Source organism: Odocoileus virginianus, chromosome 10 (genome assembly GCF_023699985.2).
Source record: "Odocoileus virginianus isolate 20LAN1187 ecotype Illinois chromosome 10, Ovbor_1.2, whole genome shotgun sequence".
Classification (NCBI taxonomy): domain Eukaryota; kingdom Metazoa; phylum Chordata; class Mammalia; order Artiodactyla; family Cervidae; genus Odocoileus; species Odocoileus virginianus.
Genome location: NC_069683.1, coordinates 59,292,171 through 59,315,027, shown reverse-complemented (window position 1 = coordinate 59,315,027; position 22,857 = coordinate 59,292,171). Strand labels below are relative to the sequence as shown.

The 22,857-nt window shown below is 38.2% G+C and overlaps 1 protein-coding gene across 2 annotated transcripts in view; it reads left to right on the top strand.

Annotated features, from left to right (window-relative positions):
• Positions 1-22,857, top strand: part of CWF19L2 (CWF19 like cell cycle control factor 2) — a 153,038-nt gene that overhangs the window by 26,215 nt on the left and 103,966 nt on the right. For both annotated transcript variants that reach the window (XM_020885503.2, XM_020885502.2), the window contains exons 5-6: positions 512-631; positions 8,202-8,295. In XM_020885503.2, coding sequence (XP_020741162.2) covers positions 512-631; positions 8,202-8,295 — 214 coding nt within the window. The remainder of the gene's footprint in view (positions 1-511; positions 632-8,201; positions 8,296-22,857) is intronic.

The window sequence follows — 22,857 nt, the reverse complement described above, 5'->3', positions numbered from 1 at the left end:
TTGTTGATAGGGAGGTGGTACTTCTCCCCTTATGTACTTGAAGCTTTGTACTGTATGACCTTTCTATAGTTGGTGGAGTTCAAGTCACAGTTTTTCCCTTCACTGCATGCCAGAATTTTATTTGCAATGCTCTTAGTTGAATAGTTCGCTAGTTTTGGGTTATAGTTCATATGCCAAAGAAGAGTGTTATTTTTATATTGTTAGCAACAGTGAAGAAAGAAAGGTGGGAAGAACTAATGTCGGAGTACCTGTTTTGTATCAGGCATTGAGGTAGATGCCTTAAATCAGTTTCTTGTTAACTCCTTACAGCATTCCTGAAATGTAGGTGTTTTTACCTATTTTTACAGGGGAGAGAATAAGGCTTACAGAGACTAAGAAACTTGCTAAGAAATTATACATCCGTGTGGCTTTAATCCAGGTTTGAATGCCTCCAGAGTGTCTAAAATTTATTACTAAATGTTTAGTGTTGTTTTAATCAATTTAGATTGAAGTGACTTCTTTTTCTTAACAGAGGGATGAATGGATGACGGTTGATTTTATGTCTGTTAAAACTGTGTCATCATTGTCACTCAAAGCTGAAAAGGAAGCTGCAAGGAAAACACAGCAAGAGAAAACCCAGGCATCTGAACAGGTAAGAGAATATTTAAAATACTTTACCTTTCTAATTTGCCTTTAAGTGATACACATGTATATAAATGCAGTTTTACTTGTAAGATATTATTTTTTGTGATATTTAATAAAATCAGTGGGAACAACTATGAAATGTGATATAAGTTCTTTTAAAATAAATTTTTTGTAGGAAATAAGTATAAATGTATGTTGTATTTATAAATCTAGGGCATATATGGTTGAGTGTAGAATTTGATTTACAGCTTTGATTTATAAGGGTTTAGGGCTTGAACTGTGTTATATGTGTGGTCTGAAAATCTTTGAGATAGAATTTAAAGTATTCTTGAGTTAGTAGTGCCTTGAAGTGATTGGCAAAAGTAACTCCTGGTTCTTTCTAGGGGATGACACTGTCAATTTAGGCCTCACATGTCTCTCAGAAACAAGTTCTATGGCATCAAAGGTCATAAGCTAAAATCATAAAATACATGAAAATGTAATGATGGTCTGTGAAGGACATTCACTTGAAACAATAAAGAACAGATGAATGGATAGGGAAGCCGTGGTACATATACACAATGGAATATTACTCAGCTATGAAAAGAAACACATTTGGGTCAGTTCTGATAAGGTGGTTGAACCTGGAGCCTATTATACAGAGTGAAGTAAGTCAGAAAGAGAAAGACAAATACTGTGTACTAATGCATGTTTATGGAACTTAGAAGACAGTACCCATGGTCCTACATGAAGGGCAGCAAAGGAGACACAGATTTTGGACTCAGTGGCAGAAGGCGAGGGTGGAATGATTCGAGAGAATAGCGTTGAAACATGTACATTACCATATGTAAAATAGATGACCAGTGCAAGTTCGATGCATGAAGCAGCACACTCAAAGCCGGTGGTACTCTGGGACAACCCAGAGGGATAGGGTGGGGAGGGAGGCGGAAGGGAGGTTCAGGATGGGGGGAGACACGTGTATACCCGTGGTTGATTCACGTTGATGTACGGCAGAAGCCATCACAATATTGTAAAGTAATTATCCTCCAATTAAATAAATTAATTTTTAAGAAAAGAAATATCTATACCAATAAAAAAATAACATAATCAGACCCATAAAACCTTTATCTTTTCGAATATTTAATAGCTTTATATAGTAACAGTAGGTATAGGAAATATGAATATGGGATAAAAATTAATAAGGTGGATTTGAGACAGAGCCAGTGTGAACTTGTAGAAATGAAAAATATGAGAGTTGAAATTAGAGAACTTGTAAATGGTCAAACAGCAAACTGAATACAGCTGAAGACAGAATTAGGTAACAACAATAAGAAAATAGTCTTTAAGAATTTACCTTGAGAGCTATGGTATAGCACATGGAACTCTGTCAGTGTTGTATGGTAACCTGGGTGAGAGGGGAGTTTGGGCGAGAATGGATACACATGTATGTATGGCTGGGTCCCTTTGCCATTCACCGAAACTGTCACAGCATTGTTTGTAAATCAGCTATACCCTAATACAAAATAAAAAATAAAAAAAAAAAGAATTCACCTTGAATGTCGCATAGAGGCACTAATAGATGAAAACTATGAAGGAGTGATCCTGAAGTCCTGTGATCAATTTTTTTTTCTTTTGTTTTTCCCCCTCAGTTCAATTTTAATGTTGAAAATGTTGGCGTGGTAAATTGTATTGGCTTTATAATTAAGGAGCTGCCCATGTGGAACTTTGGGGCCAGGTGTTTTTAGAACACCTTTATTTCTGTTTTGTCTCTGAGTTAGACCTGAAGAAGTTGGGACTCAAGGGGAAAGTGCCATAGGGAGATATCCAGTGGATAGTAGAGCAAGAAGGAGGAGCTGTATGACATCAGCAAGTTGATTTTACCTGTTGCCATTACATGCTTGCTTCTGAAATCATGCTCTGCTCTTTGTAGGCGTGAGCAGTCTGATCTGTCAGGGTATCCCTGGCTTAGGATCTTAGGTTTTGCACGTATTCAAGCCTGTTCTCTATATCAACAGAATGTTGTAAACTCTTCAGTATTTTTAAGTGATTGAAATAGTGATTAGTTTTTCTTAGAAATACTACAGAAAACCTTTCCTTTCCTAAGAAACTGTAGTACTTTGTCATGCTTATCAACTTTCCAGCATTGAAGTACAGGCTTTCTAATTATTATAGTCTTTTCTTACAAATTCTTATGTATAAACTTATCTGATTCAAGTAAGTTAGCATCTGTTGGTCTGCTTATTTGATAATGTAGATTTTGTCTTTTGCACCTGTATCATCATTTCCACTCCTGTCCTGCTCCTCTAGTTTGAATGCCAGTTGTTAGTTGTATGTCTTCTCCTCTCCGCCTCATTTATGTCCTCTCTTCCGGAGCTAAGTTAGTATGTGTAGGGACTGAGGAGAGCCCCTGAAACTAAGAAACATACAAGGTTAAATATTATTGTGGTTCAGGCCCTAGTTTACTCTTGCCTGGGCAGTTACAATAACCTCTTTTTTTTTTTTTTTTTTGTCCCCAGCAGCCTGCAGCTGATGTCAGATTAACTTTTTCAGAGTACAGCTTCTGTCATGGTCTTATTACTCTGTTTAGAAGTCTTCAGTGATTCAAGTTAATGAGAATGTGTCTTTGCCATTTCTAATATTTCCTTTTCCACAGATGAAGCTCCACTAGTGGTGTTTCATGCTCTACCCTCCTTCCTCATTCTGTCCTTGAGGATATGAAGTACATTTTCTGTTAGAAAATTTGCAAAGAATAAACTATGCATGCTTGGCTTAGCCCTGCCTTTCCTTCTTGTGGAACAGACTGCCTGCAGAGATTGTGTGGCGATTGAGATGATGGGGTTAGTTCAGTGCATTCTGCACCTGGGAAAGTCTGCCTCATTGCAGGGTTCAGTTAACAGATGCATTTGGTGTCCACTGAAAGAAAAATTCCACTTTAGCCTTCATTAACAGTAAAGGTGATTTTTGTCTTTTATTTCCTCTTCTTGTGTGTGTGTGTGTGTGTGTGTGTGTGTGTGAGTGAGTGAATGTATGTTTCTTACCTTGCTCAGAGCCAAGATCGAAAAGAAAGGTGCTATATTTGTTGTTCTTTTCTAAAGGCCTCAAGATGCTGCCTGCAAATGGAGTCCAAACAGATTGGACTCTTCTTTTGTGTGATTTGCACCTCAACCAAAATAGTTAAGTACTTTGTGTTTTTCTGCAAATTCCTGTCTCAGAATTTTTGCTCATCTGGATTTTTCTAACTGTATGCCCTCTATCTCTGTATGGCTACATCTTGTTTATCCTTCAAGGCTTAACTTGATATATATGGTGAAATTCTTACTATTTCCCTTAATTGAAATAAATCTCTTCTTCTTTTATGTTTCCATAGTACTTTATTTGTTCCTTTACTTTATAGTACTTGTAATTTTCTATAAAGTGCTCTAATTTAACAGTCTTATTTCCCTTATGAAATTATAAACTTTTTGGAAAGCTATATGTGCTGCTTTATTTCTTTTATATTTGAAAGGGAAGAATATTTATTATTCTTTTACCCATGAATTTATTTTGCTGCCTTGTAGATACCTGGCTTTAGTCCTGATGTTTGATAACCTGTAGTACTTTTTCATTTTTGCATAGGTAAAAATTCAGATTATTGTTCAGGGGTAAATCATCTAGACTAGTTAGTGAGACTAGCCAGTTTTCAAACATCCACAGATCAGTTTGAGTATGTTGTGCCTGGTACATCATCTTATTCTCTTTTTTCTTTCTTCAGATGATGGTTAGCATTTTTATTTTTGTAATTGGTATTTAAAAGCTTTATTGTGTTTTTAATTTAATTTTTTATTGAATTGTGGTTTGCATACAATATTAGTTTCAGGTGTACAACATTGTGATTCAGTATTTTTATAGATTATAAAATAGTGGCTATAATTCCTTGTGCTGTACAGTATGTCCCTGCAGTTTATTTTATACATAGCAGTTTGTGCATCTTAATCGCCTACCTCTGTTGAATCCCTTGACATTACCTTTCCTTACTGGTGACACTGGTTTGTTCTGTGAGTCTGTTTCTGTTATTCATTTGTTTCATTTCACAGATAAGTAATAACTGCAGCATTTGTCTTTCTCTGTCTTGGCTTATTTCACTAAGCATAATACCTGTCATCCATGCTTTGGCAAATGGCAAAATTTCCTTCTTTTCTTACGATTGAGTAACATTCCAGTATGTGTGTGTATCACAACTTGTTTATCCATTCATCTGTTGATGGATACTTAGGTTTCTTCAATACTTTGGCTGTAGTGAACAATTCTGATATGAACATTGGAGTACATATATCTTTTTGAATTAGTCTTTCATTTTCTTTGGATATATACTCAGGAATGGAATTTCTGGATCATACAGTAATTCTATTTTTAGTTTTTTGAGGAACATTCATACTGTATTCCATAGTGGCTGTATGAATTTACATTCTTACTTACAATGCACTAGGATTCTCTTTTCTCCGAATCACCAACATGTTATCTGTGGCCTTTTTGATGACAGCCGTGTTAACAGGTGTGGAATGATGTCTCACTGCGGTTTTGATTTGCAATTCCACGGTGATGAATGACATGGAGCGTTTTGTTGTGTGCCTGTGTGCCATCTGTGTTCCCTTTGGGAAAATGTCTGTTCAGATCTTCAGACCATTTTTTAATTGAGTGGTTTACTTTTTGATATTGAGTTGTAGAACTGTTTGTATATTTTAGTTATTAACCCGTTGTCAGAAATATTATTTGCAAATGATATGACCAACATCTTAGAGATTAATTCTGTTGATATATTTTATTTCCATGTCATTCCTTGTATTCACTTGCTAGTCTTTCACAATCTAACTCTGCCATTTTGTAGACTTCCATTCCTCTTGTTTTTCATTCTGACAGACTGTTAACAAGCAGTGCTAAGTTTCTCCATAGTACATATTTAGAAATGAAATTGCTAAGTTATGAAGTATGCACCTATGATGTATGCAAGTTCTTTACAGACACTTGCAAACAGTAGTATCAGTGTAATGTCCCCCAACAATATTTGTTTCTTTGCCATACTTAGTGGCTGTATTGTCATACTTAATTTTTGTCATGCTTAATTTTTGTCATGCTAATTAATGTGTAAGAAATTGTATTTTGTGAGTTAATATGTGTTCCTCTGATTACGAGGAGAGACCTCTTCACTTTTTTTCTGTCATTTAGATTTCTAATAGTATAAGCGGCCTGTTTATGTTTTCTGTTAGTTTTTGTTCTGGGGTTGTCTTTTTCTTACTGGTAGTAGTTCTTCATATATTCAGTCGTGTGTCTTTGTTGTACTTTCGGGTGGTATGTCGTAATTTGTATTACTAGTTGTCAGTTGTCCACCTCAGTGTGTAGTTTTAGTCTTTGTTATCCTGTTGAGTATCCGATCTGTATCTCTTTGAGTGTCTAAGAGCACTGGAAGGAATTTCTTGATTGTAGATACTATGACATTTTATAGCAGACTAAAAAAGGAGGTGACTGAATCTTTTTGTATACCCTATAAGAAGTCAAATCATACTATTTTGCTTATCCCTCCAAGTTAACCTTTAACTAAAATTTTTTGCTTGTTCTTGATTTTTTCTATTTTTTGGCTTGCAACACGTGAGATCTTAGTTCTCACACAAGGGATTGAACCTGCTTCCTCTGCAGTGGAAACGTGGTATCTTAACCTCTGGACTGTAAAGAAGTCCCTAACTTAAATTTTGTTCATTGAAGATTCTGTACTTTTTTGTCAGCTCATGAATATGTTTCAAATGCTTAAAAAAATTTTTTTCACCAAACAGTTTTGTTTTCAAAGGTTGGTTTATATTAACTAATGTTTAATTCCTTCCATTTTTTTCTATCCAATAGCCTTTATTATTTCTAGTAATTGCAGTTTTTAGTTCTAAGGAGCATTTTCTGACCCCTAAGTCAAATTGGATATCCCTAGTGTATGTTTCTGTAGTAGCCTTCAATTTCATAGCGCTCATCTCTCTTAATATTGCTGTCCTTCTCCTTTCCCAAGGCCATAATTTCTTTGATGGTAAGAACTGTGCCTGGTTTGTTAATTACAGCCTCAGTGCCTAGCATCCCTCGTGACTCCGTGGTAGAGTCCACCTGCAATGCAGGAGACACAGGTTTTATCCCTGGGTCAGGAAGATCCCCTGGAGAAGGAAATGGCAACCCACTCTAGTATTCTTTCCTGGAGAATCCCATGGGCAGAGGAGCCTGGCAGGCTACAGTCATGGGGTCACAAGAATTGGGCATGACTAGCGACTAAACCACCGCCACCAGTGCCTGGCATAGTGCTTGGAACACGGTAGACTCCTGCATTGTTACTAGGTTATTATCTTCTCTTTCCTGATTACTGCCACAGTTTTCTGATTGGTTTCCTACCTCTAATGTTGCTCTTCTCCAGTGTTTTGTCCACTCTGAAACCAGTTTGCTCTTTGTATAATACAAGCTGATCATTTTTATGACTCACCATTGCCCCAGCATAAAGCTCCAATAGCTGTTTCAAGTGGCTCCTGTGACTTAGTCTCTGATTATTGTGCAGCCTAATCTCTTGTTGCTACTCATTCATGCTTCTAAAATTTTAGTTAAGTCTGAATTACTTTCTTTCCTAAAACTGCAGTGCTTTCCCTTTCCTCTCAGATTTTATGAACGTGCTTTTATTCTTGTCCTTGGCTGGCACACCGTAATGCTCTCAGTACCTACAAAAGAAACTGGCTAATTCTTGCTCATCATTAGGTTTAATGCTACTCATATTACTTCCTCTAGGAATTCTTTGATTCGTCAGCATGAGAGGAGTTTGAATTGTGTATGGTTTTAGCACTCTGTACTTCTGTCTTCAAAGCGCTTGTCAGTTATTTGTATATTGTCTACATTCCTCACTATCTTATAAGCTAGCAAGGGCTGAGTTAGCCATGTTGACTGTTTTATCTTCTGCATCTAACACAGTTCTGATTCATGGTGTCATTCAGTAAGAACATTGAATAAATGTTAATTTAGACATTTCCTCCAAGTTGGAAAAAGTGTGTCTTACGAGTGTTTTTATCAGTTGCTTCACTTGCTATTGTTTTCTCCCACTCTGAAGGCTGTCCTTTCACCTTGCTTATAAGTTTCCTTCAATGTGCAAAGGCCTTTAAGTTTAATTAGTCCCATTTGTTTATTTTTGCTTTTATTTCCTTTACTCTGGGAGGAGAGGGTGGGATGATTTGAGAGGACAGCATTGAAACATGTATATTGCCATGTGTGAAATAGATGACCAGTCCAAGTTGGATGCATGAATCAGGGCACTCAGGGCCTGTGCACTGGGATGACCCAGGGGGATGGGATGGGGAGGGAGGCGGGAGGGGGGTTCAGGATGGGGGACACATGTGCACCTGTGGCTGATTCATGTCAGTGTATGGCAAAAAACCACTACAATATTGTAAAGTAATTAGCCTCCAATTAAAATAAATAAATTGGAAAAAAAGAATGTTTTAAACATTTCCCTAAGTTTACAATTGTTAACAGAGTCCCAGATTTTAATTTATTAATATATTTTATAGTGGGGTTATTTTAAAATTGTGACCTCTAAAAATGTTTTATTTCAGTCCAGATTGCTGGAAAGAGAATTGAATCCTTACTGGAAGGATGGTGGGACAGGTCTTCCACCAGAAGACTGTAATGTGTCATCCGTTACGAAAGGTATCTTTATATTTTGCTTGTAGGCTCATAAGCGTTTCTTATAACTTGGTATTCCTAAGAGAATGCCCTGAGTCTGCTAGTAGATTGGCACAAGGTATTATGAGTTCCAAAAATGAATAACAACCCATATCAGATTTTGAGATGTATTAAATCTAAATTTTATCACTACTTATTTAAATATTTCTACTTGATGCTATAATTTTGATCAAGCCTGAAAACATCTGTGTCTGTTTATATATTCGCAAAACAATGATGTTTATTGATTTTTTTATGTGAAATTTGTATGGTTTTCTATTATGAACATCTATGGATTATTACTTAAGGTTCAGTTTACATATAGGAAAGCAATGATTAAAACATTTGCATTCTTTTAAAACCTTATTTAAATTATTAGTATTTGGCAAGATTATTTTACTTCGGATATGGTAGCAAATTAATTAAATATTTTTATACTCGATAATATTTTTATATTTGAGTTTATATTTTGAATGGATTAATGAAAAACATGGTTCTGTAAAGATACAATATTGCTTTGGTTTGTTACATTCTATGTGTGATGTATGCACGCTCAGTTGTGTCTGACTCTTTGTGACCCCGTGGTTTATAGCCTGTAGTCTCCTCTGTCCATGGAATTTTCCAGGCAAGAATACTGGGGTGGGTTGCCATTTCCTCCAAGAATCTTCCCAACCTAGGGATCAAACCCGCCTTTCTTTTGCCTCCTGTATTGGCGAGCTGGTTCTTTAGCACTACACCATCTGGGAATCCCTTTACAAAATGTATAAAGCATTAATGTTGTAAAGTTTCATGAAAATTATGTATAAATATTAAATATGTGACTTCATATCTTCAGAAATTTTTAGTTTGCCACCGTGTATAAATTTGTGTTGACCTTAGGATAGTGCTGTTGCTTTCCAGCAGATGGAGAGAAAATACTTAAGCCAATCACACATAATTTAAAAAGTACTTATATGCCAATTAAGTGTTACATTGACAACTCAATGAAAAGTTTAATTAATTACAATTAACCAAGTATACACATAGTAATATTATAAACTGTTATCTTTTCATCTTAGTGATTTCTCAGAAGAATATTCTCCTTCTTTTTATACACAGTGCATTTTTATTTTGGCCATTTGCCATGTTCCTTTGTATTTTATCAGAGATGTCCCTGGAGCCACCTTATAGGTTCCTTTTTATTTTGTATTGATGTTATTAGTAATTATAGCATTTTCTTTATTACCTTTCAGCATGGGCAGAAATATTTCTGCTGGGCTATATAATAACTGTAGTCATATAAAGGTGTCTTTGAAATACTGATTTTTAGAAATTTAAGAGTTTGAGGATCATAAGTTTTCTCAGTGAACCATTATGTAGGACTGAACAAAGCCTTTACCATCCCTGTGTTCACAGGGCAGTCAATAAGTTCATCTATGGGAAAGACTTAGAATTGATAAATCCTGTCTTTGAGTATATGTAGTCAGCAGGTTCTTCACTGATTGAAGACCCATAGTTCTACCTTAAGTAGTATCTTTCAGCTGGCTGAACCAGCAGAATCAAAGGCACTAAGAGAAAAATTGCCTTACATAAAGGCTTTAGAGAGCCTGTCTCTGCTCCCTTTCACATCACGCTCTCACCATTTCCCTCTCATATTTACTTAGGAGGAAGAATGGCAGAAAGCTCCGAATGTCTGTCAGACATTCATATCCCAGAGTTGAAATTAAGCTTTAAAAAAGAATCTACAGGTTTTTTGCTTTTTTTTTTTCCCGTATGCAGATAATATAGTCATTCTCTCTAAACTAGTGGTAGAATTGAAACTATGAGACACCTGAAAGTATTAATACTATAACAGTAGTATTAAGAATGTATGTAGAGCTGGTGTTTATATCGAAGGACTTAAGACTTTGGAGTTTGACTTCTTGAGGTTAGAATTTTGGCATTTCTGCTTATTCGTTCTGTAATTTGGGGAATGTTTCCTGACCTCTGTGAGCCCAGTTTAAACATAGTAGGGAGTAATAGTAATTCCATGTCTTATATGGTTATTGTGAGAATTAAATGAGAAAAATCTTTTATCACAGTATCTAGAACATAGTAAATAATAATGATGATGTCAAATAATTGTCCTTATGATGAAATGTTTTGAGAAGATTTTATCAACAAATTTTTTTTGTGTGTGATGATTGAAGTGCCACATACACAATAATTAATGTTACTCTTGATATTTTTTTCCTTAGAGAAAGTTAAGTGAAAAAGTAAGCATGTTTTCATTGTCCATGAAAAATTGTCTTCAGTCATGTTTTAGTAATGGGAACATTTGTACAATTTTTAAGTTTACATGGAACATTTTTGTATTAGCTCATTTTCAATAGCAGCCATGCGAGAGTAGCAAAGTAGATGTCCCAATTGATTATAGTTTATCTAATTTTCAGGAAACTAAGACTGAAATTGGTCAAGTTATTTGCCTATAGTCATGTGAGTAGTACTAGGACCCAGCTTTTCTTTCTAATTCTAATATAGGGTTAGTTACTCTAAATTTTCATTAGAAGACTGTTACCGTGTAGTTAGTGAGAATTCTTGCTTTAAATCTCTGTATTTTTTTTCATCACATAGACTTTTCCCTCTTCATTTTTTGGCTTTCTCTTATAGAACCTTTAGAGAAAAAATTTAAAAGTTACTTTAAATCAACTGCCTTATTTTACAGATGGACAAAATTTAAAGGCATTAGTGAGTTGCTTAAGATCTTACAACTATTTAGTAATAACAACAAGACTAAAATTTCGATCTCCTGGTACTAAGTTTATTGCTATTTTCGTATTATTCTGTCTTCTGAGAAAAATGAGGATGTAGCCCAGATTCACTTGATTGTATTCTGTCTATAACAGTTCAGCTTTTAATTTTAGAAGCATATGCTCAGCCTCTTAATTTTTGACTTCTAAAAAACAGCCTTTGGACATAGTCAATATTAAGTGCTTCATGGACAATTCCCTGGTAGAGGGCATGGCAACTCACTTCAGTATTCTTGCCTGGAGGATCCCATGAACAGAGGAACCTGGTGGGCTATAGTGCATAGGGTTGCAAACAGTTGGACATGACTGAAGTGACTTAGCATGATGCACATACCAATGAATTTACTGTAATTATTTGGTATATATTTATCTCAGAGAGAGGACAGGAACCATGCCTTATTCATGATTTTTTTCGTTTGTTTATAAAAGTTATATTTTTAATAAGCTGATACCTCATTCACCCCTGTTTCACCCCCTTATTATGTTTTGATTTCCTTCTGTGTCTAACAGATTTTCTTTTTCATAGTAAATATTCACAAAATACATGTTGGGTTTAATTTTTTGATAGATGCTACTGCAAATTGATATTTTTGTTTGTAAATATTAAATTCATGAATTCTCTTGTTAAAAATATTTTATTATTGCTGCTGGGGCCAGGGTTATGGGCCTCAATTGCATATTGATTATTATTATTTTTTAATGAGTTTTATTAGAGTATAGCTACTTTATGATTGATTTTTTCTTTTGTTTTGTTTTTATTAGAGTATAGTTGCGTTACACTGTTGTGTTAGTTCCCCTGTGCTGCGCAGCAGGTCCTCCTGCTCTCGCGCACAGCAGTGTATGTGTGTCAGTCCCGCTCTCCCGGTGCTTCCCACCCTCCCTTCCCCCTCGGCGTCCGTTGTTTGTTCTCCACATTTGTATCTCTGTTTCTCCTTTGCCGATAAGCTCATCTGTACCATTTTTCTAGATTTCACATATGAGGGATAATTGCACAGTTGTGTCCAGCCTTTTGTGACTCCATGGACTGTAGCCTGCCAGGGCTCCTCTGTCCATGGAATTCTCCAGGCAAGAATTCTGAAGTGCGTTGCCATTTCCTTCTCTGGGAGATTCCACATATAAGTGATATTTTTCTCTTTCTGACTTGTTTCACCTATGACAGTCTCTAGGTCTGTCTGCGTCTCTGCAAATGGCACTATTTCATTCCTTTTTATGGCCAAGTTATATTCCATCCATTGCATATAAGTACCACATCTTCTTTATCCACTCATCTGTCATTGGACATTTAGGTTATTTCCATGTCCTGACTGTTGTAAATAGTGCTGCAGTGAGTATTGGGCTACTTGTGTGCTTTTTAATTACGGTTTTCTCAAGATATATGTCCAGGAGAGGGATTGCTGTGTCATATGGTAGTTCTCTTTTTTATTTTTCTTACAGGAACCTCCATACTATTTTCCATAGTGACTGTATCAATTTACATTGATACATTGTTTGAAGATTTTTTAATGATAGCCATTCTGACTGGTGTGAGGTAGTAGTTTCGATTTGCATTTCTCTAATAATGAGAGATGTTGAGCGTCTTTTCATGTGCTTTTTGGCCATCTGTATGTCTTTGGAGAAATATCTGTTTAGATCTTTCACCCATTTATTCATTGAGTTTATTTTTTTGATATTGTGCTACATGAGAAGTTTGTATATTTTGGAGGTTAATCCTTTGTCAGTTGCTTTGTTTGCAAATATTTTCTCCCATTGTGAGGGTTCTCTGTGTTTTGTTTTTAGTTTCCTTCACTATGTAAAAGTTTTGAAATTTAGTTAGATCCCACTTCTTTATTTTTGTTTTAATTTTCTTTTCTGTTGGAGGTGGATCAAAAAAGACCCTGCTGCAGTTTATGTCAAGGAGTCTTCTACCTATGTTTTCCTCTTAAGTGTTTTATAGTGTTCAACCTCACATTTAGGTCTTTGATCCATTTTTAGTTTATTTTTATGTGTGATGTTAGGGAGTATTCTAATTTCATTCTTTTATATGTAGCTGTCCAGTTTTCCCAGTACCACTTATTAAAGAGACTGTCTTTTCTCCATTGTATATTCTTGCCTCCTTTGTCATAGATTTGGTGACTGTAAGTGTGAGGGTTTATCTTTAGGCTTTCTGTCCTGTTTCATTTCTATCCTGTTTCTGTTTCTGTTTTTGTACCAGTATTGAATTGTCTTGATGACTGTAGCTTTGTCGTATAGACTGAAGTCAGGGAGCCTGATTCTTCCAGCTCCATTTTTCTTTCTCAAGATTGCTTTGACTTTTTAGAGTCATTTGTGTTTCCATACAAATTGTGAAAGTTTTCATTCTAACTTTGTGAAAAATGTCATTGGTAATTTGATAGAGATTGCATTGAACCTGTAGTTTGCTTTGGGTAGTAGAGTTATTTTCATAATATTAATCTATCCATTCAAAGACCATCATATATTATTCCGTCTATTTGTGTCCTTTTTGATTTATTTCATCAATACCTTATAGTGTTCTGAGTACAGGCCTTTTGCCTCTGTAGGTAGGTTTATTCCTAGGTGTCATATTCATTGTGTTGCACTGGTAAATGGTATACTTTTCTTAATTTCTCTTTCTGACCTTTCATTGTTAATGTGTAGGAGTGCAAGAGATTTCTGTGTGTCAATTTTGTATCCTTCAGGTTTACCAGATTCACTGATTAACTCTTTTAGGTTTCTAGTAATATCTTTAGGATTTTCTATATATAGTATCATATCATCTGCAAATAGTGAGTTTTGCTTCTTTTTTTTTCCAATTTGATTTCCTTTTATTTCTTTTTCTTCTCTGATTGCTGTGGCTAGGACATCCAACACTATTTTCAGTAGTAGTGTAGAGAGGGAACATCCTTATATTGTTCCTGACCTTAGAAGAAATGATTTTAGTTTTTCACCATTGAGAATGATGTTTGCTGTGAGTTTATCATATATGACCTTTATAATATTGATGTAGATTCCCTCTGTGCACACTTTCTGGAGAGTTTTTTATCATGAATGTTGAATTTTGTCATAAGTTTTTTCTTCATCTATTTAGATGATCATAGGGTTTTTATTCTTCAATTTGTTGATGTAGTATACCCCCTGATTGATTTGTGTATATTGAAGAATTCTTACATCCTTGGGATACATCATACTTGATCATGGTGTATGATGCTTTTAATGTGTTGTTGGATTCTGTTTGCTAGTATTTTGTTGAGGATTTTGTGTCTGTATTCATCAATGATATTGACCTGTAATTTTCTTTTGTTATTTTATTAATATCTTTTCCTTTTATCAGGGTGATGGTTATCTTGTAGAATGAGGTTGGGAGTGTTCCTTCCTCTTCACTTTTTTTCAGAAAATTTGGCATCAGTAAGTATTTACTCTTTTCTAAATATTGGGTAGAATTCACTGTGAAACCATCTGGTCCTGGGCTTTTATTTGTTGGAAGATTTTTAATCACAGTTTCAATTTCATTACTTGTGAATCTTCTGTTTATAATTCTATTTCCTCCTGATTCAGTCTTGGATGGTTGTACCTTTTAAAAAATTTGTCCATTTCTTCCACGTTGTCCATTTTATTGGCTTGTAGTATTCTTTGTATTTCTGCAGTGTCAGCTGTAACTTCACTTCTCATTTCTAATTTTACTGATTTGAGTCCTCTTGCTTTTTTTCTTGATGAGTCTCAGTGAAGGTTTATCAGTTTTATCCATCTTTTCAAGATCCCAACTTTTTATTTCATTTTTCTTTGCTATTCTTTTCTTTGTTTCTATTTCAGTAATTTTTGTTATGATCTTTATGATTTCTTTCTACTAGTTGTGGGTTTTGTTCTTTCTCTGGTAGCTTCAAGGATAAGTTTAGATTGTCTGAGATTTTTTTCTTGTCCCTTTAGGTGAGATTGTACTGCTATAAAGTTCCTTCTTAGAACTGCTCTTGTTGCATCCCATAGATTTTGACTATCATGCTTTTGTTGTCATTTGTTTCTTGGATTTTTGGTTTCATCTTTGATTTCTTCTGTGATCCATTGGTTATGCAGTAGCATATTGTTTAGCATCTGTGTGTTTGTGAGTTGTACAGTTTTTTCCCTCCTGTAATTGATCTCTAATTTCATAGCATTGAGGTTGGAAAAGATGCTTGATATGATTTCAGTTTTCTTAATTTTACCAAGGCTTCATTTGTGACCCAAGCTATGGTCTGTCCTGGAGGATGTTCCATATGCACTTGAGAAGAATGTATATTCTGCTGCTTTTGGATAGAATATCCTGTAAATATCAATTAAAACTATCATGGTCTGATATGTCATTTAAGGCTTTTGTTTCCATATTAATTTTCAGTCTGGATGATCTGTTCATTAGTGTACCTGGGATAGTGAAGTCCCCCACTATTATTGTGCTACTGTTGATTTCCCCTTTTATGGCTGTTAGCATTTGCCGTATGTATTAAGGTGTTAGATGCTTAAATATTTACAATTGTTATATCTTCTTCCTGGATTGATCCCTTGATCATTATGTACTGTCCTTCCTTATCTCATGTAAAGTCTTCATTTCATAATCTGTTTTGTCTGATATGATTATTCCTCCTCCAGCTTTCTTTTGATTTCCGTTTGCACAGATTACCTTTTGCCACTCCCTCACTTTCCATTTGTATGTGTCTATAGGTCTGAAGTGTGTCTGTTTTAGGCAGGTTATATACGGATTTTGTTTTTTTGTGTCCATTCAGCTGTGTCTTTTGGTTGGAACATTTAATCCATTTACCTTTAAGGTAATTTTTGATATGTATGTTCCTCCTGCCATATTCTTAATTGTTTTGAATTTGTTTTTGTAGGTCTTTTTCCTTCCCTTTCTCATTTGTTCTCTTATGTTTCTTGCCTAGTGAAGTCCCTTTAGCAGTTGTGGTAAAGCTGGTTTGGTGTTGCTTTATTCTCTTAGTTTTTGCTTATCTGTAAAGCTTGATTTCGCTTACTGAGTGTGAATGAGACTCTTGCTGGGTAAAATATTCTTGGTTGTAGATTTTTTCCTTTCATCACTTTAGATATATCCTGTCAGTCTATTGTTGTCTGCAGAATTTCTCCTGAAAAATCAGCTGATAACCTTATGGGGATTCCCTTGTATGTTATTTGTTTCTTTTAACATTTTTTTCTTTGTGTTTAACTTTGTTAGTTTGATTAATATGTGTCTTGTGTTGCTTCATGCATTTATGCTGTATGGGACTGTCTACATTTCCTGGACGTGGGTGATGGTTTCCTTTCCCATGTCAGGGGAGTTTTTGACTGATATCTTCAGATATGTTCTCAGGCCCTTTCTCTTTTTCTCCTGTGAATTTCAGTGTATTTAATGTTGTTTCAGAGGTCTCTTGAGAATGTCTTCTTTTCATTCTCTTTTCTGTATTCTGTTTTGTGCCAGAGATTTCCAATATTCTGTCTTCTGGGTTACTCATCTCTTCTTCTGCCTTAGTTATTCTGCAGTTGATTCCTTCTAGTGTATTTTTCATTTCAGTTACTGTCTTATTCATTTCTATTTAGTTTTTACATTAGAATTTTCTTGTATCTTCTTGATACTTGCCTTCATACTGTTTCTGAGATCTTGGACCACCTTCACTTTCATTTCTATGATTTATTTTTTGGATAAATTGCTTCTCTCTTCTTCATTTAGTTGCTCTCAGAGGTATCTATCTTGCTGCTTCATCTCAACATATTCCTTTGTCATCTCATTTTTTCCAGCTTGCTGTTGTCTCCTTTCTGTAGGTTTCCAGTGGCAGTTCTCTTGCTTCTGGAGTTTTTTTCCTGGTGGGTGTGGTCTCTCAAGAGACTTACACCTTTATCATCTTGATATGAGTTGGATTTGCATTGGAAACAGCAGAATGATCTCTGTTCCTTTCCAACGCAAACTGCAAACCGTTCAATACTGAGTAATCCAAGCCTGTGCCCCAGCCACTAATGCTGAAGAAGCTGAAGTTGAACAGTTCTATGAAGACCTTCAAGACCTTCTAGAACTAACACCCAAAAAAGATGTCCTTTTCATTATAGGGGACTGGAATGCAAAAGTAGGAAATCAAGAGATACCTGGAGTAACAAACAAATTTGGCCTTGGGGTACAAAATGAAGCAGGTAAAAGGCTAATAGAGTTTTATCAAGAGAATGCACTGGTCATAGGAAACACCCTCTTCCAACAACACAAAAGACTGTACACATGGACATCACCAGATGGTCAACACTGAAATCAGACTGATTATATTCTTTGTAGCCAAAGATTACAAGCTCTGTACAGTCAGCAAAAACAAGACGGGGAGCCGACTGTGGCTCAGATCATGAACTCCTTATTGCAAAATTCAGACTTAAATTGAAGAAAGTAGGGGAAACCATTAGGCCATTCAGGTATGACTGAAATCAAATACCTTATGGTTATGTATTGGAAGTGATAAACAGATTCAAGGGATGAAGCCAGATAGACAGAGTGCCTGAAGAACTATGGACAGAAGTTCATGACATTGTATAGGAGGCAGCTACTGAAACCATCCCCAAGAAAAAGAAATGCAAAAAGGCAAAATGGTTGTCTGAGGAGGCCTTCCAAACAGCTGAGAAAGGACGAGAAGCAAAAGGCAATGGAAAAAAGGAAAGATATACCCATTTGAATGCAGAATTCCAAAGAATAGCAAGGAGACATAAGAAAGTCTTCTTCAGTGATCAGTGCAAAGAAATAGAGGAAAACAATAGAGTGGGAAAGACTAGAGATCTCTTCAAGAAAATTAGAGATACCAAGGGAACATTTCATGCAAAGATGGGCACAATAATGGACAGAAATGGTATGGACCTAACAGAAGCAGAAGATATTAAGAAGAGGTGGTAACAGTACACAAAAGAACTATATAAAAAGATCTTCATGACCCAGATAACTCCGATGCTGTGCTCACTCACCTAGAGCCAGACATCTTGGAATGTGAAGTCAAGTGGGCCTTAGGAAGCATTGCTTACAAACAAAACTAGTGGAGGCAGTGGAATTCCAACAGAGCTATTTCTAATCCTAAAAGATTATGCTGTAAAAGTGCTGCAATCAATATGCCAGCAAATTTGGAAAACTTAGCAGTGGCCTCAGGACTGGAGAAGGTCAATTTTCATTCCAATCCCAAAGAAAGGCAATGCCAAAGAATGCTCAGACTACCACAGTTGCACTCATCTCACACACTAGCAAAGTAATGCTCAAAATTCTCCAAGCCAGGCTTCAATAGTATGTGAACCGTGAACTTCCAGATGTTCACGATGGATTTAGAAAAGGCAGAGGAACCAGAGATCAAATTGCCAACATCCATTGGCTCATCAGAAAGCAAGAGAGTTCCAGAAAAACATCTGCTTAATCAACTATGCCAAAGCCTGTGACTGTGTGAATCACAACAAACTTTGGAAAATTCTTAAGGAGATTGGAATACCAGACCACCTTACCTGCTTCCTGAGAAATCTGTGTGCATGTCAAGAAGCAACAGTTATAACTGGACATGGAACAGCAGACTGATTCCAAATCAGGAAATGAGCGCAGAAAGGCTGTATATTGTCACTGCTTATTTAACTTATATGCAGAATACATCATGTGAAATGCCAGGTTGGATAAAGTACAAGCTGGAATCAAGATTGCCGGGAGAATATCAATAACTTCAGATATGCAGATGACACCACCCTTATGGCAGAAATCCAAGAACAACTAAAGAGCCTCTTGATGAAAGTGAAAGAGAAGAGTAAAAATGTTGACTTAAAACTAAACATTCAGAAAACTAAGATCATGGCATCTGGTCCTATCACTTCATGGCAAATAGATGGGGAAACAAATAAAACAGTGACAGAGTTTATTTTTTTGGACTCCAAAATCACTGCAGTTGGTGACTGCAGCCATGAAATTAAAAGACCGTTGCTCCTTGGAAGAAAAGCTCTGACCAACCTAGGCAGCATATTAAAAAGCAGAGACATTACTTTGCCAACAAAGGTCCGTCTAGTGAAAGCTGTTGTTTTATCAGTAGTCATGTATGGATGTGAGAGGTGGACTATAAAGAAAGTTGAGCGCTGAGGAATTGATGCTTTTGAACTGTGGTGTTGGAGAAGACTCTTGAGAGTCCCTTGGACTGCAAGGAGACCCAGCCAGTCAACCCCAAAGGATATAAGTCCTGAATATTCTTGGGAGGACTGATGCTGAAGCTGAAACTCTAGTACTTTGGCCACCTGATGCAAAGAGCTGACTCATTGGAAAGATCCTGATGCTGGGAAAGATTGAAGGCAGGAGGAGAAGAAAGGACAGAGGATGAGGTGGCTGGATGGCATCAGCGACTCGATGGACATGAGTTTGAGTAAACTCCGGGAGTTGGTGATGGACAGGGAAGCCTGGTGTGCTGCAGTCCGTGAGGTCTCAGAGTCGGACATGACTGAGCGACTGAACTGAACTGAACTGCAGTGATTGGAGCCTGCCCTCGATGTTGGGTGCGGCCTCCTGTGTGCTCTGTTGCTGTCACTGCCTGTTTCTGGGCAAGGTCTCCTCCATAGCTTTTATTTATTTATTTATTTATTTTCCAAACTGTATCCAGCTTTATTAAAGATACTCTTCATAAACAATCATGGTATTTCAGGCAGGACACGGGCAGACAATCGTTAACAGTATACAACTTTCAAACTCCCTTTTTCAATGGACTACCAAAATCAGAAAGCCACTATAAAACCCAGTGAAATCTTCATGTGATGCTCTGAACAGGGAAAGTTTAGAGTGAGGGTTGACATTTCACATTTAGCATGTTGTTTAACAACTATTCACAAGCCGACCCTGACTTTCAGGAAATGGAAATGGAAATGGCAGAAGTACCACTCTGAGGAGCCACAGTCTAAAAAAGGAACCGCTGCTCTTTTGAAGGACGCCATCTCAATGGTGACACTAGGAAGTCCAGATTGCCTGACATACTGGTCATCAATTTTGGAGGGGCGTGGGGTTCAGGTTACAACAGGTCTCTGGGTTTAGGGGAGTCAAGTCTATGCTGAGGTGGAGGGGGAGAGAGGACATAAAAACTAAATTTTAGTTTCTCCATACCACAAGGCATTTGTGCCAAGGTGGCTAATGTGTGTCAACATCAAGGAATCCCTCCTTCCTGGGAACCAAGAGGAAGTCTCTCAAAGCTATTTTTCCCCCATGTCAATTTAGCTTCGGATACACTCTGTTAGTGACGTGCCCTTCCCCCAGAAAACAACAATGAAGTGTTCTGTGTGCTAACAACATAGCTTAAAAAAAAAAAAAAAAGTAAAACAAAATTCTGCATTTTTATAAAACTTGATAAAAAATAGTATTTCAAACTGTACAGTCACCAGAAGTACACAGTTATCAAAAATGCACACACTTCACTTGGCATCTCCAGCACCTTCAGCTTTCTGTGCCTGGTCTGTTTTGGCATCTCCATTTTCTGCAGGGTTATTCCCATCCTTGCCAGCATCAGCTTTCCCCTTTTTCCCTTTGGGTACCTTCTCTCCCTTCTTTGCAGGGGCCTTTTTAGGCTTGGCTTTTAAAGTGGAGGTTCCCGAATCTGTTTCCTAGCTGTGATTCTGATCTGTTGTATGATGTAGTTAGGATTAGAGCATTCCCACTGGTAGGGAAGCCACTGAGTTTTACTCTTTTGGAGCTGTTCACCTGTGAATGTACTCGGTTGTGTCCCCTTTTGGATGTTTTGTGTGCTCACAAAGTGTACCATTGTGGGTGCTGCTCTGGGCCCCACCTTAACTGTAAGTATGCCTGCAGTTGGCCCTGGTGTCTCTCAGGTGTTTTCACGTGGCCTCCAGCACAGGTCCACCGAAGTTAGGTATCCGTGTTGCAGTAGTCATTCGCCTGGTCACACTGTGTGAGCTGTGGAGGCAGCTCGCACTCTGGTTTGTCCCTGTCCTCACGTGTACCTGTTCACAGCGCTCACAGCTGCTATAGCAGACCCATCCCAGTTGCAAAGTGTGTGTTGTCCTTTGGATGTTTCACAGGGGCTGAATTTAGGAAGCTGTCAGTGGAGGTGTAACTCCGCAGTTTGCACAGCCTTGAGGAGAGGTTTCAACCCATCTTTTTTAGTTACATAGCTCCTGGGGCTTAGCTCTGGTTTTCAGCCTCTCACCCAGCCTCTGGGTGAATTTCCTAGTGTGTGTGTGGGGAGGGGGGTGGGGGGCAGTGGTGGGGGGATGCTATCTGTGCCCTTTTGGAAGAGTGAGGTGGATCCCTGGACCCACTCAAAAATTTCCTAGTAATGAGGGTTTTCTGTGTGCTCCCAGGACAGCAGGGCAACTCTTGGTCTTGATAATGGATTTCCTAGTGAGGGCTAGTTACCAGCACCTTCCTGGGATAGTAGGGCAGGTTCCAGTACCCACTGGTGGACTTCTAGTGGCAGGAACTATCCCTGCTCTCCCAGGACAGCAGAGTGGGTTCTGACCTGCACTGATGGGTTTCCCAGTTCTGAAAGCTGTCCATGCCGTTGCTGGGACAGAGTGGGAGGTCTTGGTACCCAGTGACGGATTACGTAGTAGAGAGATCTGTCTATACCCCTTGGACAGTTGGGTGGGTGTCAGCAACCACCGACAGTTCCCAGGTGTGGAAGCTGCATGCATCTTCACAGGACAGCCTGGGCAGGTCATAGGGCCTGCTGGTGGAATTCCAGTGGCTGGATTGTGCCCCTCTGGGTCAGCTGGGGTCGATCCTGTGCCCCCCACCCCCAGTAGAATTCCTGGTAGGTAAAGCTGTTTGTGCCCCTCCAGCCCAGCAGGGGTGGATCCTGTGACCTGCCTGTGGAAATTTTCGTTTTGGAAGCTGGCCACACTTTTCGGGTCAGCAGAGTGAGTTCTAGGGCCCCTGGTGGAACTGCTAATGACTGGATCTCTCTGCTTTTCTGCATCCACAGGGGCAGGTTCTGTGACTTCCTGGCAGGACCTCTGGTTTGGGAGCTGTCTGCGCCCTCCCGGGACAGCCTGGGCAAGTCCCGGGCCCTCTGGGGGAGCTCCCTGTGGCTGGAGTGTCTGTGCCCCTCTAGGTCAGCAGATGCGGGTCCTGGGGCCCACTGGTGTATTGCCAATAGCTCAGTCTAGCCCCTCTGTGTCAGCCAGTGGGGTTTCTAGTTTTGGAAGCTGTCTGTGCCCTTCCAGGTCAGCATGGGCAGGGCCTGGTGTCTGCCTGTGGGCCTGAAAGAGGTAGCCATGCCCTCTGGAGCCCAGGATGGCAGCGGCGGTGATTCACACCCACCCAAGGAGCTCTTGCAGGTGAAGTCCTGTTGCTTGGGAGTGCTCACAGGGGAAGAAGCTTTTATGATGATCCCGCTTCTCTCTTCCTGCCTCTCCCAGTGAGGGTGTCTTGCTTCTTTGGTGAGCCAAGACTTCTTCCTAGTATACCCTCAGTTGCCATGGCCTGAACTCCTCAGGCTGTTTCTGCACCTAACCTTTGACTTCTCCGTGGGACTGAGCTTTACTTAGCACTTGACCCCCATCCATACTGACAGAGGAGCATCTCACGTTGAGGAGTGTAGGCTGGTGGTGCCTTCCACAAGCCAGTTTCTGCTGTCTTGGTTTTAGGCTCCAAACCCTCCCCCTCTGTCCAGTCTAATTTCTTCACTGGTGAGGAGCCTTTCCAAGGTGCGGGAACCTTTCCTCCTCCTCAGCTCTCTCCCTGGGGTGCAGGCCTGATTCCTTCTTTTTCTCTTTCCTTTCATCTTGCCCACTTACATGGAGGTTTTCCTTGTCTTTTCAGAGATCTGAGGTCTTCTGTCAGTGCTCAGTAGCTTTCTCTGTG